General features: G+C 38.5%; 1 protein-coding gene across 1 annotated transcript; it reads left to right on the top strand.

Annotated features, from left to right (window-relative positions):
- Positions 1-2,030: 2,030 nt before the first annotated feature.
- Positions 2,031-20,030, top strand: FAM240B (family with sequence similarity 240 member B; the record flags this gene model as incomplete). The annotated part of the gene is made up of 2 exons (XM_082611183.1): positions 2,031-2,173; positions 19,937-20,030. The coding sequence occupies 2 exons, from the start codon at positions 2,031-2,033 to the stop codon at positions 20,028-20,030; spliced, it is 237 nt and encodes a 78-aa protein (XP_082467309.1).
- Positions 20,031-21,026: the final 996 nt, after the last annotated feature.

The raw sequence follows: 21,026 nt of genomic DNA on the forward strand, positions 1-21,026 counted from the left end.
AGGAATAAACCTACCTAAGGAGGCAAAAGACTTATACTCAGAAAACTATAAAACACTGATGAAAGAAATCAAAGATGAAATAAACAGATGGAGAAATATACCATGTTCTTTGATTGGAGGAATCAATATTGTGAAAATGACTATAGATTCAATGTTAACAACTCTTTCAATGTCAAGTGACTAGGAATTTATTAGAAATCTGTGCACTGAATCCATTAGCCAAGGACAGAAAATAAATGGGAAATATGTGCTTACAGGAGAGAACATGTGCTCCCATCAGGCTACAGGACAGGCCCTGCTCCACTCTTCAGAGCTCAGGCTCAGAGAGAACCTGGAGAGCTCCAGGGTACAGTGCCCTCCCACACTCTTCTGGCACAGTTTTGCCCAAGTCAGTTGTGGCTACAGAAATGACCAGATGAATAGAAGATGGGTCTAGGAGGAAAAATAGGAGTGGATTTTTAAAAAATCTTTACAGAATACTCAAAGTAGCCTTCAGTTCCAGAAAACAAAGTTTCTTCCTACTTTAGGACATTTATATATCTCTACAAGTGGGAAGGTCTTGCCACCTCTGGCACAGGTGTCAGTCTGTTATTATAAATATAAATAAAATATTCTATGTTATTCTGTATTATAAATAATTCTATATTATAAATTGCATATTCTATAGCATAAAATATTATAATTCTATAATATAGAATTACCATTCTATATTATAAATATGAAATAATAAATGGGTTATTTATTCCCTGAAAGCTTTTCTAAACTTCTCTCTCACCCCCAATCCTCTGGGCTGCCCCCCCCCACCAGGCAATCCAGCTTGAATGGGATCACTGGGACTCTGTAGCAAGGGAGTGAAGGTCCAGGTCCTTTCCAATCTCCAGCCAGGGACAAAGCTCTTCTCTGAGTAGGCACTCACCAGCAGGCAGAAAAGGATTCGTTTTGCAGTCCTTTTCATCTACCTGCCCACTAGAGCCACTAAGATCTGGAAAATGGGCAATGTTTAAGTAAAAAGTAAATGTTTTTTAGTAGTAAACATGTATACTTCCAAATACAGTCACCATTTCTTGTGATGAGGATTGATAGAATAGAGGGCATCCACTTTGAAGATGGACAGACCTAGATCCAAATTTCTGCTCTTTCATGCTCAGTTATGAGGCTATAAGCAAATTCTGTCCTCTCAGTTTTCTCATCTGAAACATGAATTCAGAATCACCCATCTCACAGAGTTGTAGTGAGGATCAAATGGGATGGTGTGTAAGAAAAGCCTATTGCACATTATATGCTCAATAAATAGTAGATGTTATTATGTGAGGAAGGATGGAAAGAACATAACATTTTCTGGGTGCCTGTTATTTGCCTTGCATTGTGTTTAGAGCTTTGCATACACCATCTCGTTCTACACACACACAAAGCTGTGAAGTAATTGTTAAAGATAATTTTTTAAGTTAAAACCATGACTCTCATACAAATATAAAATGAACTTGTATCAAATATTTTACTTAACTTACTATAATTAATAAGAAAACTAGTAAGATACTACAACTGATTCAAGGAGAATTAAAAAAACACATATATAGACAATCAAGAATATTAAAATGAATTTATAAGTAGATGAAAATTGGTTGATGTTCATAGGGATATCAATCACATTCCACTGGACAAAATATATTTGAATCTCTATGTTCAAAAATCATTTGCATTACTATACTTTTTCTATAATTTACAGAGTTGTAAAATAGCTCAAAGGCATGAAAGGGGCAGGCCCTTGTAGAATCAGATAATCTGGAAGGGTTATCAGACATCCTTTGTATTTTTGTTCATTTCAAAATTTTTCACAGTATATTCTGACATTAACCATTATTATCCTCATTTGCAGTTGACAAACAAAATCATAGTGACTGTGTGATTTGTCTACAGTCACAAAAAGTGTAATTGGCAGTGTATGGATTCAAACTCATCATTCATCACTCCAAAATTAGAGTGGCTTTATTTGAAGTACTTGGATTTGTTTTTTCTTTTATTTTCAGAGGATGAACAATCAATATATACGTCGAGAAGTCTTCTGCTCTGAAACTTGTCATGAGCTCAAAAGCTTCTGGGAGAAAGAAATTAGCAAACAGACTGGTTACCGGGAACTGGAGGAAGATCGTCAGGGAAGGAGTGCCCTGAGAAAGTATGTGGATTGTTTCTTCACTATTTTTTAAGGTAGATTTCCCCAGAAATATACCAGATGTGAAGATGGGGAAACTGAATTGTTTTCATTACCTACTGTTCTAATAATGCAAATATTGGAGGTAGTATGGTTAAGTCGGTGTAGCCACAAGACAAAAGGAGAATGAGGCTTAGAAGGAAGACATTTATTATACACACAGCTTTCAGAGAGAGTATCACTGCATGACACTCAGGGCCACAGGATAAGCACCAGGTTTTGGCCACGTGGCAGAAGATGAAAGCAGAGGGAAAGTCTAAGCCAGAGCCTTTATCAGGGTTTCCAAGGAAAAGGAAAGGAAAGGCAGAGTAAACAGTTTAAGATTGGCTAGTTTGAATAATTCCTGAGGGGTGTGGGATTTGGGGATCATCTCTAGTTGTCTGGTGCCTGGCCTGGTCCTGGTATGATATAGGGCAGGGGAAATATGGCTTTATCTATGAGAGTTAGATAAGGAGGTGGTTAGGGCCACAGACTCAGGATTGGTTGACATGCAGAAGAAGGCTAGCCCTGTCAAGGGCAGCCAGAAAGCTTTTTAAGATGTCAAAATATCATAAAATATAGATAATTAAAGACATGATTAATTCATCTACTCATTTAGTCTTGCTACCATCTATATCAGAGTTTCTCAACCTCAGCACAACTGACATTTAAGGTCTTATAATTCTTTGTTACTAAGGCAGCTGTCCTATGCTTTGTAAGATGTTTAGCAGCATCCTTCAAAACATTAGATGCTGGTAGGACTCCCCTGCCACATTGTGACAACCAAAAATATCTCCTGACATTGCCAAATGTCCCCTGGAGGGCAAAGTTGCCCCTGATTGAGAACCAATGACTTACAGATATGAACAAGCTTTTTTTGGTGTAAACAAAAATGAGTTTCTGTTATTTATATCTTAATGAACTGAAAAAATCTCTTCCTCACCCTGCCTCTGTTGCAATCCTTAGCACACAAAGATACACTAAATTTCTGAGTTAGGTCAACAGATGTGTATAAGTATGAAAGATCCCACATCTGAGATGATACATATTAAGATTATTGGGGGAAGAATAATGTGATCTTCCTCTTACTGGCCGTTGAACTTGTTCTAGTCAAAGAAGTCTGCTGAGAGGGGAACATTTATTTACGTGAGAAGACATGTGTTACAAGTGTCAACATTGCTCTGACTAAAAGGGCCAGCACCTGCCCTCATACATGTAGTGCCCTGGAGCAGACGGATCAGCTCAACTTTTCAGGGACTGTCTGGGTTCTCTGTCCCTAAAATGGGAACAGCCTAGCCAGGCTGTCTATTTGCTGAGATGCCCACTTATAAGTGGAATCATATCTGTGTGTTCTGCTGGACAGCAAGGCATGTGCTTCCATGTTTCTGAGTATGCTGAGCTACAAACATGTGTAATTCACATGTGTTGCACGAACATTAACTTCTAAAAAATTTTCTTCAGCTCCTGAGGGGAAATAGCCTCTCTCTATATCCAGAGAAGAGCTCTACCATTATTCCAGTTACATTCCTGGTTGTCCAGCAAGAAAAACCAGGTTTTTCTAAATGCTAAAAGAGTTACATGTTAGAGCATCCAGTCCTGAAGAGTCCAGGGGAGCAAGAAGAGTCAGTTGTATGGTCCCTGCCATCTTCCTTCCCTAGTCCTGGCACACAAGCCCACTGGGAGCCAGATCCCCACATGAGCCCTGTACTGCATCTTCCTTTCCAGAAACCCTGGCGTGTGGGATTAAGAGCAAAATTTGCAATATGATCTGACTTTATAAATATATAGATGCAGTTTATCCATATGTATAGGGAAAGATTAGAAGAAAATACTCTAAAATATTAAGAGGGTTATTTTTGACTGGTGGAATGGCAAATTTTGTGTGCATGTGTTCTTCTATTTTTTCCAAAGTTTCTAAAATGATACTGTACCATAATATAATTAGGAAAAAAGTTATTTAAAAAAGCAACCATTTGCAAATGGCCCATAGAACAAATGAATTAATTATCCAGGCTCTAATGTGCCCCCTAAAAAGACTCCCTTCAGAGTTTGGAGCAGTTTTCTCTTCCTTCTATAGCCAAGAGAATAAATCTTCAAAATGTGCTCATCATGAAACGTTTTAGCATTGTCTCTCCCAAATAAATGTTTGAAGATGGAGACAGAGCTGCTGCCTTGCTCAGAGAAGAGGAAAATCAGCAGAGGCTGGAGGAGGAGAGGCAGCTTCTATGGTCTCCTCCTCTGTTCTTGAGTCTCACTTACCAGAGCTGTTGCCCCCTATCAACTATGAATATAAAACTCAAAAAGCCTTCTTAATTTGGTAAACAATGAATGACAACATAGTGGTTTTGTTATTATTTTTGATAAAAAACAAAAACAAAACAAAAAATACAGCCACATATATCCCAGATGAACCAAGTTGCACAGAAAGAATATAAATATTTTTAAACCAAAACCAGAATGTCAGAATATTTGCTAAAATATTGCTTATGTAAGCAAACAGTTTGAAATATTGCCCTAGAATAATTATCTTCTAGGATACACTTGACCAGACCAATGAATGGCATAAAACCTTGGGTCCCTATTTCACCTAAGGCTATGGCTTTCCAAAATGCTTATATGTAAGTGCATAACCTGAGACACACACATAACACTGACACCTTTTGTTATTTTACCCTCCATTTATAAAAGTGGCGATTTCAAGCCACTGTGCAATCAAGAAATGTTCTAAATGAACAGTAGAAAACAAAAACCTCAAAAAAAAAGAAAAAAATCTCAAAAATTTCCACCAATGCCTTTGCTGATAGCAGAACAGAGCCAATAATGCCTTATGTTCCTCAGCTGGGCTAACCGGCAAGGCCTTGTGCCAAAGCTGGGTATAGTGGAAACAGGTGTTTCACCATGGACATGCTCATTAGCACATGCCTACGGGTTCACTGACTGAGAGGAATGCAACCAGAGCTGCAGAGAATCCATTTACCCTAGGAACACATGTGTGTGGAAGAAGCCCTGGTGGTGAGATCACAAGGCAAAGTGGGTGGCCTCAGAACTAGAAACCCTCTTACTCTCTCTGAGTCTGGCTAGAAAGAAGCAACACAGCAGGCATCAGTCCCCTGGAGAAGTTGAAATCTGTTTGCAAATAACTGATTGAGGCAATTTGAGAGAAGTCAAGTGTACTGTAGGTACAATGAACAAATCTCCTGGTGTGTTGGGACAGTCCAGGTGTACGTATATCAATTTGTTATAATTATGAATTGTGCTCCCTTTTATTTCCAAAGTATCTCAATTTAGATGATAAATTATATGAACACCTAAGCCTAAATAACCAGCCTGTAACTATAACTGAGTAAATGTACAATGCTTATATGAAAATAATAATGTTTTAATGCAAGAAGTATGATCTTCAAAATACCTCTTCAGAATTTAGCAGAGCTCAGAGTGTCTAAGTGAGGAGAGGGGTTTATCAGGTCTCACCCCAAGACCACTCACCTCCCTCTGCTTTGATTCCTACTTATCAGTTATGTCAATCAGGATGCTTTCAGAACAGGTAACAAAATATCCAACTCATAATCTCCAAGCCAGGTGAGATCATCATTTCAAACTTTTTATAAGATTTAGTCTACGAAAAATAACCAGTGAGAAAAATTTTAGTTAGTTTTTTCATTTAAACTGAGGGGGTGAGGTATATGGCTGGTAAACTGAGTTGTTCAGAGCAGTATGCTGAGCTGCCCCGTGACCAGATCCAGCTGGTGAGCTGAAGGTCAAAGGGAACCAGGATGAGGCCCATCTCTCCCCACTATGGAAAAATCACTGTAAAGGCATGTTCATTATTACACAGGAATAGGGGCAGCAAAAGCATCATCTGACCTTTAATATTAAAACAAAAGCACAGAGATTATGATTATAGTGTGAAATCTGAATTGGGGGATCAAGGACTCAGTAAATTATAAATTTCTTGATGACAAGGATTATTATTTTACTGCTCTTCTTTACATATTGGGGTAGCCACAGATGTGCTCTAAACTTGCAATGGGGAGAAAGTTGACTAAGAGCCCTAGGTGCTGTCTTTCTGGATCTGCCATTTTATTTGAGCTGAGGCCACATTTACCCCTGACTGCTCTAGCCAATGACTGAGCATGGCAGGGGTAGCTAGTCCTGGTAAACTCCTGTGTGACAGAACTCCTCTACTGGGAAACTTTTACCCAGGGACTCCTCTCCAGCTCAGCTAAGCTTTCTCAGAACTATGCTGTGGTTCAGGCCTTTTCCTACCCAATCATTCCTTACTTCTCACTCTCCTTTCACAGGTGTTAGACCAGCATGCTAATCTGAAGGCTATCCCTTACCATTTCTGTTTCTTTCCCCAACCCCTGCTTTATTTTTCATAGTTGGTTCCTTTGAATCTGCTTCTTGGAGGACCCAAACTGACACATATCTTTAGGGCCTAGCAAGCACATGATAGAAAAAAAAAAACGAATTATGTACCCAGTTGATCTTCTGTGGTTATTAATAAGGACATTGTGATTCTGATTTGTGATTCTGATTTGTGATTCTGGCTTATGGTTCTTAAAAAGAAGTCCTCCTTTCTAGTCAAATCCCATACTTATCAAGCAGAATCTGTGTTCCTAGATACTAATTACAACTCCTTCACAAATCAGATGAATCTAGAACAATAAATAGTAAATATCATTTGGTCTCCTTTTGAAAAGTGAGGTCAATATTTCTAGGCTTAAGGAAAAAAATGTTCTCTTCAAGTTTAATGTCAGTTTTATTGCTCCTCTGCTGTATCTGACTCTGCATACCAATTTTTAAGCATTATCTTTCTCATATTGAACTTCCTTACTACAAAAGAAAAGATCCATATATACACTTATATTCACCGGCTTACTGAGAGCACAAAGATAAAGGGAAGCAACACAGTGATGAAAGACATTGACCAGAAAGGAGCAGGAAACAGTCTAAATACTCATAAAATAGGATTTAATGGGAACTAGGTAGTTAGTGGCATCTATCATCCATCTGGCAATAAATGGTGATATAGCTAATACAAAAAGTGAATAAATGTGTCATAAACCCCAGATTCATAAATTCTGTTCCTAGAATAAATTCATCATTCCAAATGTGTTGATTTGGTTCCTCCAAGAAGCAGAGGGCAAGATGAAATTAGATGGGTGTGAGATTTATTGGGGGAAGCACCTGTGAGAGAAAAATGGGAAGCAAGTTATGGTGTGCTGGTAAACATTTAATGACTGTCTCTCTGTGGAAAAAATGTATACACATATATATGTACATAATTTTATCATAAATTTTACTTTTATAAAGATGTGTGACATATACTTTACAAATAAGAAGAAAACATGCAATGCTCTTTATTACACATTTCGTATGTCCAACTGATTCTCACAGCATCCTTCTATTGGTTTTTGCCAACCTTTCGTCTGTATAGCCAACCTATGGCTGCAATTCAGCCATGATGGGACAAAATCAGACAACGAATAAATGTTTAATTACTATACAATTCAGCAAAGTCAGATTGTTAAGGATGATAGTTTTCTAGTGCCGGAAGAGCTTTTCCACATTCTTTTTTTGCCATTCACAACATAATAGTTATAGAAGACAGGGCACACTTCTAAGTTTAATCTGCATTATTAAGATTTTCTCCATCACTTTCTTAAATCTAGATGAGGGATCAGCAAATATTTCCTATAAAGGACAAAGTAGTAAATATTTTGGGCTTGTGGGTCAAGTGCTGTATGTTGCAACTACTCAGTCCTGCCATTGTATGAAAGCAGTCACAGACAATATGTCACAAATGGGCAGGGCTGTGTTCTGATAAAACTTTATTTACAAAAACAGGCAATTGTCCAGCAGGATCTCTGAGTAACACATTTTCATACCCACCACACCAAGGAAAGGTTAAAGCCCCTTTAATTAATGATGAATTCATATTATATTATGCCCCTACTATTCAATGAAACATACAGGCAGCAACCTTTATTACTGAGCCTTAAAAGACCCCAGGTGACAAAAGTCATGTACATTTGGAGGCAGAATTATTATCAGAGATGCTTAACAACGGGAGCTTGTGAGCTTGGATATTTCCCAGGTTGGAGAGGTTGATTGCAAATAAAATAACAAGATTATTACTTAATAACCATAATGAAGGAGTATAATTATTAAAATTACGAATAGGTGGATCTCAATATAAGGTCATATAATCTCAATAAATCATCACTTCTTAAGAAAAATGTGCATGGACCTATGTCCACTAATGGGAGAGCAGCAGTTACATGTTTTATCTTCCCTTTCAAACCGGCAAACTATATTTCTATGTCATTCATTCTATTTAAAGTTGAGGTAGAATGAGGATGATATTCCCCCATGTCCCTATTCTCTCAATGTTTCAACTTTTAATCCTTGGTTGCTAATGTGCTTAAGCAACATCACCACCAAACAACAGGCCAACATTCCAAATTCTTTCCATTCTTTCTTGGGTCCATAATTAAGCAGAGTTTTACATAAGAAATTTCTTGGAGTCAGTTTGATAATAGGTGACTACAGCTTTCAAAATATTTATACCCTCTAGTTATTCACCTCTGGGGATCTCTTCAAGGAAAGTAGATTGGTATATGGAAAGAGTATTAATTATTATCATACTAATTTTAGGGTTATTTACAAGAGTAAAAAATTAAGGTTGAATCCAATTTTTCTTTATTCATTATTGTGTATTCTAACTTATCCATAATAATCATGTATTGCTTTAGCATTGTTATGAATTGTGTCCCCCCAGATTCATATGTGGAAGTCCTAACCGCCAGCACCTTAGAATGTGACTGTATTTGGAGATAGGGCCTTTAAAACAAGTGACAGTTAAAGTGAGAGCTTTTAGGGTGGGACCCGATCCAAGTAACTGTTGTCCTTATAAGAAGAAGAGGTTACGATACACAAAGAGACACCAGGGATGCACAAACACAGAGGAAAGGCCACATGAGGATGGAGCAAGAAGGACATCTGCATGTAAAGGAGAGAGGCCTTGGGAGAAATCAAACCTGCTAACACCTTGATCTTGAACTTTCACCCTCCAAAACTGTGAGACAATAATTGTCTGTTGTTTAAGCCAACCAGTCTGGTATTTTGTTATGGCAGCCCTATTAAATGAATAAAATGATTTATCCAACTTAAGAAACTAACCAAGCATATACATTTTTAAACATCTTTATTGAAGTATAATTGCTTTACAATTGTGTGTTAGTTCCTGCTTTATAACAAAGTGAATCAGTTATACATAAACATATATCCCCGAATCTCCTCCCTCTTGCGTCTCCCTCCCACCCTCCCTATCCCATCTCTCTAGGTCATCGCAAAGCACCAAGCTGATCTCCTTGTGCTATGTGGCTGCTTCCCAGTAGCTATCTATTTTACATATGGGAGTATATTTAAGTCCATGCCACTCCCTCTTTGCCCCAGCTTACCCTTCCACTTCCCCGTGTCCTAAGGCCATTCTCTAGGTCTGTGTCTTTATTCCTGTCCTGCCCCTAGAATCTTCAGAACCATTTTTCTTTAGATTCCATATATACGTGTTAGCATACGGTATTTATTATTCACTTTCTGACTTATTTCACTCTGTATGACAGACTCTAGGTCCATCTACCTCACTACAAATAACTCAGTTTTGTTTATTTTTATGGCTGAGTAATATTCCATTGTATATATGTGCCACATCTCCTTTATTCATTCATTTGTCAATGGACACTTAGGTTGCTTCTATGTCCTGGCTATTGTAAATAGAGCTGCAATGAACATTGTGGTACATGACTCTTCTTGAATTATGGTTTTCTCAGGGTATATGCAGAGTAGTGGAATTGCTGGGTCGGATGGTAGTTTTATTTTTAGTTTTTTAAGGAACCTCCATTCTGTTCTCCATAGTGGCTGTATCAATTTACATTCCCACTAACAGTGCAAGAGGGTTCCCTTTTCTCCACACCCTCTCCAGCATTTATTGCTTGCAGATTTTTTGATAATGGCCATTCTGACTGGTGTGAGGTGATATCTCATTGTAGTTTTGTTTTGCTTTCTCTATGATTAGTGATGTTAAGCATCCTTTCATGTGTTTGTTGGCAATCTGTATATCTTCTTTGGAGAAATGTCTATTTAGGTCTTCTGCCCATTTTGGGATTGGGTTGTTTGTTTTTTTGGTATTGAGCTTCATGAGCTGCTTGTAAATTTTGATTAATCATTTGTCAGTTGCTTCATTTGCAAATATTTTCTCCCATTCTGAGGGTTGTCTTTTCATCTTGTTTATGGTTTCCTTTACTGTGAAAAAGCTCTTAAGTTTCATTAGGTCCCATTTGTTTATTTTTGTTTTTATTTCCACTTCTCTAGGAGGTGGGTCAAAAAGGATCTTGCTGTGATTTATGTCATAGAGTGTTTTTCCTGTGTTTTCCTCTAAGAGTTTTATAGTGTCTGGCCTTACATTTAGGTCTTTAATCCATTTTGAGTTTATTTTTGTGTATGGTGGTAGGGAGTGTTCTAATTTCATGCTTTTATATGTAGCTATACAGTTTTCCCAACACCACTTAGTGAAGAGGCTGTCTTTTCTCCATTGTATATTCTTGCCTCCTGAATCAAAAATGAGGTGACCATATGTGCGTGGGTTTATCTCTGGGCTTTCTATCCTGTTCCATTGATCTATATTTCTGTTTTTGTGCCAGTACCATACTGTCTTGATTACTGTACTTTGTAGTATAGTCTGAAGACAGGGAGCCTGATTCCTGCAGCTCCGTTTTTCCTTCTCAAGATTGCTTTGGCTATTTGGGGTCTTTTGTGTTTCCATACAAATTGTGAAATTTTTTGTTCTAGTTCTATGAAAAATGCCATTGGTAGTTGGATAGGGATTGCATTGAATTTGTAGATTGCTTTGGGTAGTATAGTCATTTTCACAATGTTGATTCTTCCAATCCAGAAACATGGTATATCTCTCCATCTGTTTGTATCATCTTTAATTTCTTTCATCAGTGTCTTATAGTTTTCTGCATACAGCTCTTTTGTCTCCTTAGGTAGGTTTATTCCTAGTTATTTTATTCTTTTTGTTGCAGTGGTAAATGGGAGTGTTTCCTTAATTTCTCTTTCTTATTTTTCATCATTAGTGTATAGGAATGCAAGAGATTTCTGTGCATTAATTTTGTATCCTGCTACTTTAAGAAATTCATTGATTAGCTCTAGTAGTTTTCTGGTTGCAACTTTCGGATTCTCTACGTATAGTATCATGTCATCTGCAAACAGTGACAGCTTTACTTCTTTTCCAATTTGAATTCCTTTTATTTTTTTTGCTTCTCTGATTGCTGTGGCTGAAACGTCCAAAACTATGTTGAATAATAGTGGTGAGAGAGGACAGCCTTGTCCCTTTCTTATCTTAGAGGAAATGGTTTCAGTTTTTCACCATTGAGAACGATGTTGGCTGTAGGTTTGTCATATATGGCCTTTATTATGTTGAGGTAAGTTCCCTCTATGCCTACATTCTGGAGGGTTTTTATCATAAATGAGTGTTGAATTTTGTCGAAAGATTTTTCTGCATCTATTGAGATGATCCTATGATTTTTCTCCTTCAATTTGTTAATATGGTGTATCACATTGATTGATTTGCATATATTGAAGAATCCTTGCATTCCTGGGATAAACCCGACTTGATCAGGGTGTACGATCCTTTTAATGTGCTATTGGATTCTGTTTGCTAGTATTTTGTTGAGGATTTTTGCATCTATGTTCATCAGTGATATTGGCCTGTAGTTTTCTTTCTTTGTGACAGCTGGTCTGGTTTTGGTATCAGGGTGATGGTGACTTCGTAGAATGAGTTTGGGAGTGTTCCTCCATCTGCTATATTTTGGAAGAATTTGAGAAGGATAGGTGTTAGCTCTTCTCTAAATGTATGATAGAATTCATCTGTGAAGCCATCTGGTTCTGGGCTTTTGTTTGTTGAAAGATTTTAAATCACAGTCCCAATATCAGTGCTTGTGATTGGTCTGTTTATGTTTTCTATTTCTTCCTGGTTCAGTCTCGGCAGGTTGTGCTTTTCTAAGAATTTGTAGATTTCTCCCAGGTTGTCCATTTTATTGGCATATAATTGCTTGTAGTAATCTCTCATGATCCTTTGTATTTCTGCAGTGTGTGTTGTAACTTTTCCCTTTTCATTTCTAATTCTATTGATTTGAGTCTTCTCCCTTTTTTTCCTTGATGAGTCTGGCTAATGGTTTATCAATTTTATCTTGTCAAAGAACCAGCTTTTAGTTATATTGTTCTTTGCTATTGTTTCCTTCATTTCTTTTTCATTTATTTCTGATCTGACCTTTATGATTTCTTTCCTTCTGCTAATTTTGGGGGGTTTTTTGTTCTTCTTTCTCTAGTTGTTTAGGTGTAAGGTTAGGTTGTTTATTTGAGATGTTTCTTCTTTCTTGAGGTAGGATTATATTGCTATAAACTTCCCTCTTAGAACTGTTTTTGCTGCATCCCATAGGATTTGGGTCATTGTGTTTTCATTGTCATTTGTTTCTAGGTATTTTTTGATTTCCTCTTTGATTTCTTCAATGATCTCTTGGTTATTTAGTACTGTATTGTTTAGCCTCCATGTGTTTGTATATTTTACAAACTTTCTTCCTGTAATTGATATCTAGTCTCAGCGTGTTGTGGTCAGAAAAGATACTTGATACGATTTCAATTTTCTTAAATTTACCAAGGCTTGATTTGTGACCCATGATATGATGTATTGTGGAGAATGTTCCGTGAGTACTTCAGAAGAAAGTGTATTCTGTTGTTTATGGATGGAATGTCCTATAAACATCAATTAAGTCCATCTTGTTTAATGCATCATTTAAAGCTTGGGTTTTCTTATTTATTTTCATTTTGGATGATCTGTCCATTGGTTAAAGTAGGGTGTTAAAGTCCCCTACTATGATTGTGTTACTGTCGATTTCCCATTTTATAGCTGTTAGCATTTGCCTTGTGTATTGAGGTGCTCCTATTTTGGGTGCATAAATATTTACAATTGTTATATCTTCCTCTTGGATTGATCCCTTGATCATTATGTAGTGTCCTTGTTTGTCTCTTATAATAGTCTTTATTTTACAGTCTATTTTACCTGATATGAGAATTTCTACTCCAGCTTTCTTTTGATTTCTATTTGCATGGAATATCTTTTTCCATCTCCTCACTTTCAGTCTGTATGTGTCCCTAGGTCTGAAGTGTTTCTCTTGTAGACAACATATATATGGGTCTTGTTTTTGTATCCATTCAGCCAGCCTATGTCTTTGGGTGGGAGCATTTAATCCATTTTCATTTAAGGTAATTATCAATATGTATGTTCCTATTAAAATTTTCTTAATTTTTTGGGTTTGTTATTGTAGGTCTTTTCCTCCTCTTGTGTTTCCTGCCTAGAGAAGTTCCTTTAGCATTTGTTGTAAAGCTGGTTCAGTGGTGCTGAATTCTCTTAGCTTTTGCTTCTCTGTAAAGGTTTTAATTTCTCTGTTGAATCTGAATGAGATCCTTGCTGGGTAATTTTGGTTGTTGGTTTTTCCCTTTCATCACTTTAAATATGTCTTGCCACTTCCTTCTGGCTTTAAGAGTTTCTGCTGAGAGATCAACTGTTAACCTTATGGGGATTCCCTTGTATGTTATTTGTTGTTTTTCCCTTGCTGCTTTTAATATTTTTTCTTTGTATTTACTTTTTGATAGTTGATTTTTATGTATCCTGGCATGTTTCTCCTTGGATTTGTCCTGTATGGGAATCCCTGCACTTCCTGGGCTTGATTGACTATTTCCTTTCCCATATTATGGACGTTTTCAACTATAGTCTCTTCAAATATTTTCTCAGTCCCTTTCTTTTTCTCTTTTTCTTCTGGGACTCCTATAAGTAGAATGTTGGTGAGTTTAATATTGTCCCAGAGGTCTCTAAGACTGTCCTCAATTCTTTTCATTCTTTTTTTTTTTATTCTGCTCTGCAGTAGTTATTTCCACTATTTTATCTTCCAGGTCACTTATCCGTTCTGCTGACTCTGTTATTCTGCTATTGATTCCTTCTAGAGAAGTTTTAATTTCATTTATTGCGTTGTTCATCGTTGCTTGTTTCCTCTTTAGTTCTTCTAGGTCCTTGTTAAATGTTTCTTGCATTTTCTCCATTCTATTTCCAAGATTTTAGATCATCTTTACTATCGTTACTCTGAATTCTTTTTCAGGTAGACTGCCTATTTCCTCTTCATTTGTTAGGTCTGGTGGGTTTTTACCTTGCTCCTTCATCTGCTGTGTGTTTCTCTGTCTTCTTATTTTGCTTAATTTACTGTGTTTGGGGTCTCCTTTTCACAGGCTGCAGGTTCGTAGTTCCCGTTGTTTTTGGTGTCTGCCCTCAGTGGCTGTTGGTTCAGTGGGTTGTGTAGTCTTCCTAGTGGAGGGGACTGGTGCCTGTGTTCTGGTGGATAAGGCTGGATCTTGTCTTTCTGGTGGGCAGGACCGCATCCGGTGGTGTGTTTTGGGATGTCTGTAACCTTTTTATGATTTTAGGGAGCCTCTCTGCTAATGGGTCGGGTTGTGTTCCTGTCTTGCTAGTTGTTTGGCATAGGGTGTCCAGCACTGTAGCTTGCTGCTTATTCAGTGGTGCTGGGTCTTAGCATTGAGGTGGAGATCTCTGGAAGAGCTTTCACCATTTGATATTACATGGAGCTAGGAGGTCTCTGGTGGACCAATGTCCTGACCTTGGCTCTCCCACCTCAGAGGTACAGGCCTGACACCCGGCCGGAGCACCAAGACCCTGTCAGCCACATGGCTCAGAAGAAATGGGAGAAAAAAAGAAAGAAAGAGAAAAGAAATAAAATTATTAAAATAAAAATTTTCTAAAGTATTAAAATTTAAAAATTAGAAAGTGATTAAAAAAGAAAAAGAAGAAAGAAAGAAAGAAAAAAGAACGAAAGAAAGAAAGAAAGAGCAACCAAACCAAAAAACAAATCCACCATAGATAACAAGCATTAAAATCTATATTAAAAGAAAAAAACACAGAAAAACAGACAGACAGAACCCTAGGACAAATGGTAAAAGCAAAGCTATACAGAGAAAATCACACAAAGAAGCATACCCATACACACTCACAAAAAGAGAAAAAGGAAAAAAATATATTTATGCATCTATTTTAAAGAAAGGAAGAGAGCAACCAAATCAATAAACAAATCTAGCAATGATAATAAACTCTAAATACTAAACTAAGATAAACATTAAACCAGAAGCCAGTCAGTCACATACAGCAAACCTCAAGTCTACTCTTGCTCCCAAAGTCCACTGCCTCAATTTTGGGATGATTCGTTGTCTATTCAGATATTTCACAGATGCAGGGTACATCAAGTTGACTGTTGAGATTTAATCTGCTGCTCCTGAGGTTGCTGGGAGAGATTTCCCTTTCTCTTCTTTGTTTGCACAGCTCCTGGGGTTCAGCTTTGGATTTGGCCCCACCTGTGCATGTAAGTCTCCTGAGGGCATCTGTTCCCACCGACAGGATGGGTTTAAAGGAGCAGCTGATTTGTGGATTCTGGCTCACTCAGGCTGGGGGGAGGTCGGGGTACGGAATGCGGTGTGAGCCTGTGACAGCAGAGGCTGACGTAACGTTGCAACAGCCTGAGGTGCACTGTGTGTTGTCCCAGGGAAGTTGTCCCTGGATCATGGGACCCTGGCAGTGGTGGGCTGCACAGTCTCCTGTGAGGGGAGATGTGGATAGTGACCTGTACTTGCACACAGGTTTCTTGGTGGCTGCAGCAGTAACCTTAGCGTTTCATGCCCGTCTGTGGTGTTTGTGCTGATAGCCGCGGCTCACGCCTGTCTCTGGATCTCGTTTAGGCGGTGCTTTGAATCCCCTCTCCCTGCGCACCCTGAAACAATCTCTTGCCTCTTAGGCAGGTCCAGATTTTTTCCCGGACTCCCTCCCAGCTAGCTGTGGTACACTAGCCCCCTTAAGGTTGTGTCCACACAGCCAACCCCAGTCCTCTCCCTGGGATCTGCCTCTGAAGCCCGAGCCTCAGCTCCCATCTCCTGCCCACCCCGGAGGGTGAGCAGACAAGCCTCTGAGGCTGGTGAGTCCTGGTTGGCAGTGATCCTCTCTGCGGGAATCTCTCCACTTTGCCCTCTGCACCCCTGTTGCTGCGCTCTGCTCTGTGGCTCCGAAGCTTCCCCCACCCCCCGCCACACCCCGTCTCCGCCTGTGAAGGGACTTCCTAGTGTGTGGAAACTTTTCCTCCTTCACCGCTTCCTCCCAGATGTGCAGGTCCCATCCCTATTCTTTTGTCTCTGTTTTTTCTTTTTTCTTTTGCCCTACCCAGGTACGTGGGGGAGTTTCTTGCCTTTTGGGAGGTCTGAGTTCTTCTGCCAGCGTTCAGTAGATGTTCTGTAGGAGTTGTTCCACGTGTAGATGTATTTCTGATGTATCTGTGCGGAGGAAGGTGATCTCCACATCTTACTACTCTGCCATTTTGAAGGTCTCCCCAAGTGTATACTTTTTAATACTAGTGTCCTTCACACTTAGGCTCCTAGACCTGCTCTCCAGAGAAAACTGACATCAAGTTTCTTATATATCTCTCTCCAAAACTTTAGTTTTATAAGCAAATAAATAAGTGTGCTGTATTTTTATGCAAAATGGGACCTACACAATCTTCAATATTCTGCACCTTCCTTTTTTAATTAAAAAAATTTTTTTATTGGAGTATAGTTGCTTTACGGTATTGTTTTAGTTTATACTGTGCAGCAGAGTGAATCAGCTATACATATACATATATCCCTTCTTTTTTTGATTTCTTTCTCATTTAGGTCACCACAGAGCACTGAGTAGAGTTCCCTGTGCTATAGAGTAGGTTCTCATTAGTTATCTATTTTATACATAGTATTAATATGCACCTTCCTTTTTTTTTTTTTTTGCGGTATGCGGGCCTCTCACTGTTGTGGCCTCTCCCGTTGCGGAGCACAGGCTCCGGATGCGCAGGCTCAGCGGCCATGGCTCACGGGCCCAGCCGCTCCGCGGCATATGGGATCCTCCCGGACTGGGGCACGAACCCGTATCCCCTGCATCGGCAGGCGGACTCTCAACCACTGCGCCACCAGGGAGGCCCGCACCTTCCTTTTTTAACTTATGCTATCTTGGAAGTTTTTCTATATTGGCACTTTCAGTACTTCTTTAATGTTTTCCACAATAATGATGTGACAATTAATTTAAACAATCACACTGAAGGAAATTTAGGTTGTTTTTCATTTTTTGGCTTTACAAACAATGTTGTAATAAGAATACTTGTACATACATTTTTCATACATGGATAAGCATTATGGGATAATTTCATAGAAATGAAGATATGTCAAAAGATGAGTGTTTTAAATTTTTATAACCATTGCCTCCTTGTTTTGCAAAGACGTTGTTTTAAACTTCCACTCTAAGTATGGGAATGCCAATTCCCACAGTCACTCACACTGTGTGTTGTCAAACTCTTAATCATTGTTAATCTGACAGGCGAAAATGGCATCTCACTGTTTTAAAATGAATTTAATTAATTACAGGTTTGGTTGAGATCTTTTCATATGCATAGGAACTAGCTGGATTTCTTCTTCAGCAACTGCCTTTGTATAGCCTCTGCCTGTTTGATTATAGACTTTCTTTTTCTTAATTGATTTATAAGCACCATGCATTTCTTTTCTTTTTGTGTACAGATCTATGAGTTTGACAAATGCTCAGGGTCATGTAATCACCACAGTCAAGATATAGAATAGTTCCATCACTCTGAAACATTCCCTTATGCTTCTCCTTTGTGGTCAACTCCTTTCCCAATTTCCAGTCCATAGCAGCCACTGATCTGCACTTCATCCCTATAGTTTTGCCTTTTCCAGAATGTCATAAATGAATTATACAGTATGTAGTCTTTTGTGTCTGGCTCTTTTCACTTAGCACAATGTACTTGGGATTTATTCTTCTTGTTGTGTGTATCAATTGTGTATATCCATTCCTTCTCATTGCTGAGTACTTTTCTGTAGTAGGGATGTATCACAATTTGGTGATCCAGTCCCCATTGAAGGACATTTAGGTTGTTTCCAGTTTTTGGTGACTATAAATAAAAGTGCTGTAAACATTCACATATAGATTTCTGTGTGAACATAAATTTCTATTTCTCTTGAGCAAATAGGATTGAAATTACTGGGTCATAGGGTAAGTGTATGGTTAACTGTATAAGAAACTGCCAAACTGTTTTACAAACTGACTGCACCGTTTTGCATTTTAATAGCAATGTAAAAGAGTTCCAGTTACTCAGCATCCTGGCCAACACTTGGTTTGAGTTTTGTTGTGAGGGTTTTTTGGTTTGGGGGGTGGGAGTTGGTTTTTGGTTTTGCCAGGGGAGGTAGGGGGAAAGAGTTGGTTTTGGTTTTTTTGTTTGTTTGTTTTGGTTATTCTATGAAGTAAGTGGTACCTCATTGTGGTTTTAATTTGCATTTTCCTAATTATGTTGAGCATCTTTTACATGTTTATTTGCCACCCATATAACTTCTTTAGGAAAATGTCTGTTCAAATATTTTCCCCATTATATTATTTTCTTATCATTGAGTTTGAAACTATATATATTCTGGAAATAAGTCCCTTATCAGATATGTGACTTGCAAATATTTTCTCCCTGTTTGCAGCTTGTCTTTTATTCTCTTTACAGTATCTTTCACAGAACAAATTGTTTTAATTTTGATGAAGTCCCAAATTTTTTATTCTTTTATGAATCATGCTTTTTGTAATGTATATAAGAATTTTTTCCTTATCCCAAGGTCATGAAGATATTATTTTGTGGCTTTTTTCTTGAAGCCTTGGTCTTACATTTTACATTCATGTCTATGATCCATTTTTAGTTAATTTTGTATAAGACGTGGAGTGTGGATCAAAGGCCTTTTTTTAATATGGATATATAATGTTCCAGCATCATTTATTAAAAAAAAATACTATCCTTCCTCCATTGAGCTGCCTTTGTACCTTGTCAAAAATCAATTGGCTATATTTATGTATGTTTATTTCCACACTATTCTGTTCCATTGAGTTATTTCTTCCTTCACCAATGCTACACTGTCTTGATGATGGTAGCTTTACATTAAAGCCTCAAAATCATGTAGTATGAGTCTCCCAACTTTCTTCCACTTTAAAATTGTTTTGGCTAATTGACTTCTTTTGCCTTTCCATAAAAAATTTAGAATCAGCTTGTTGATAGCTACAGAAAAGTCCTGCTTGGATTTTTTTTTTTTTTTTTTTTTTTTTTTTTTGCGGTATGCGGTATGCGGGCCTCTCACTGTTGTGGCCTCCCCCGTTGCGGAGCACAGGCTCCGGATGCGCAGGCCCAGCGGCCATGGCTCACGGGCCCAGCCGCTCCGCGGCATATGGGATCCTCCCAGACCGGGGCACGAACCCGTATCCCCTGCATCGGCAGGCGGACTCTCAACCACTGCGCCACCAGGGAGGCCCGCCTGCTTGGATTTTGATTGATATTACACTGAGTCCACATACCAAGGTAGGAAGGAATAAATTTTGGAGAAAACTACATATTCATAGACTGCTCATTACTCTATTGATTTTTTCTTCATTAATTTGTAAAAGCCATTTATTTCTCTTAAAAATTATTCTTCAGAAGGAAAAAAAAACACCAAAACAAAAAAAACTGCTCTGGACCAGCAGATGTATAGACAAATGCACTAACCACTTATACTGCTTCCCCTCCTCAGGCTCAGAGAAGAATGGAAGCAGAGACTGGAGAAAAGGCTGGGGATGTTGGACAATCCTGATGGGAAGGAAAAGCAGGCAAACACTGTGGGCTGAGAATTTCCTGTCTCATCCACTTCAAAGATTACAAGCCACCAAGGGCACTTTTCTAAGAGAAAAAACTAGCACGCAAATTATGTTGACTTACTAAGCAGGACACTCTCTATTTGCTCTCCCATTTGTGAGGGGATTTACATGTGAAACCTCCCCCAGTGCTAATGGGAGTCTTTATCCAACTCAATCCTCCCTGTTGCAGAGGACAGGATGACCTCCAAGGGCTAAGAAGCTCGGGTTATCTAATATAAAAATCTCTTTGAGTTAACATGTAATTTATTTCCACATTTTCTTCTTATGTAAAAAAATCTTGTTATTTTATCCAAGCTTACCAGGGACAATGACCTTGTTGAGAAACGGGCTTACCTAGGTCTTCTGGAAAAACATAGTCATACAATCTGTTTTCCTGTTTTCCCTTTTTTGTGAAGACAGAAATGCTACTGCTTACAGAAAGAAAGCTGTCATTATGAAAAGAATAATTTTTTAACATTATGGTTTGAAAATGAACTGAACTAAATTATTTTCTCTTCATATAAATTGGGTTTTTTTTTAAACAAACATTTAATTAGAAACATGCAGTGAAAGCAAAATAATGCTTAATAAACTTGGTTGTCGTGCCCTCACTGGTGTGTGCCCTGTGTTAACTCCCTCACGCCTGTCGTGGTTAGTTCTCCGCTGCTATAGCAAGTGCCAGCTCCAAGCTGTCTTTAGAATGTTTTGGAATTTATAGTCACTTTCACTGCAGCCTCCTCTCAGGCCCAGAGCGTGATCACGCTCACAGATCAGGAGGGACTCTGTCAATCACAGGAACTAGGGCTCCTCTTCTGCTCTACCCAGGGATTCATCACAGGGGACAGGAGCAGAGTGGGAAGCCTGAGGCAGCCAAGGAGCACAGATGGCCAGAGGGACCCAGAGAATGACACAGACAATGCTGGGGAGGGTATCAGAGCACTCACAGATGTTATGTGGTGGCATAAACTGCTGTCCCTATAAAACTAA

Source organism: Mesoplodon mirus, assembly GCF_964341445.2.
Source record: "Mesoplodon mirus genome assembly, chromosome: 1".
Lineage (NCBI taxonomy): Eukaryota > Metazoa > Chordata > Mammalia > Artiodactyla > Ziphiidae > Mesoplodon > Mesoplodon mirus.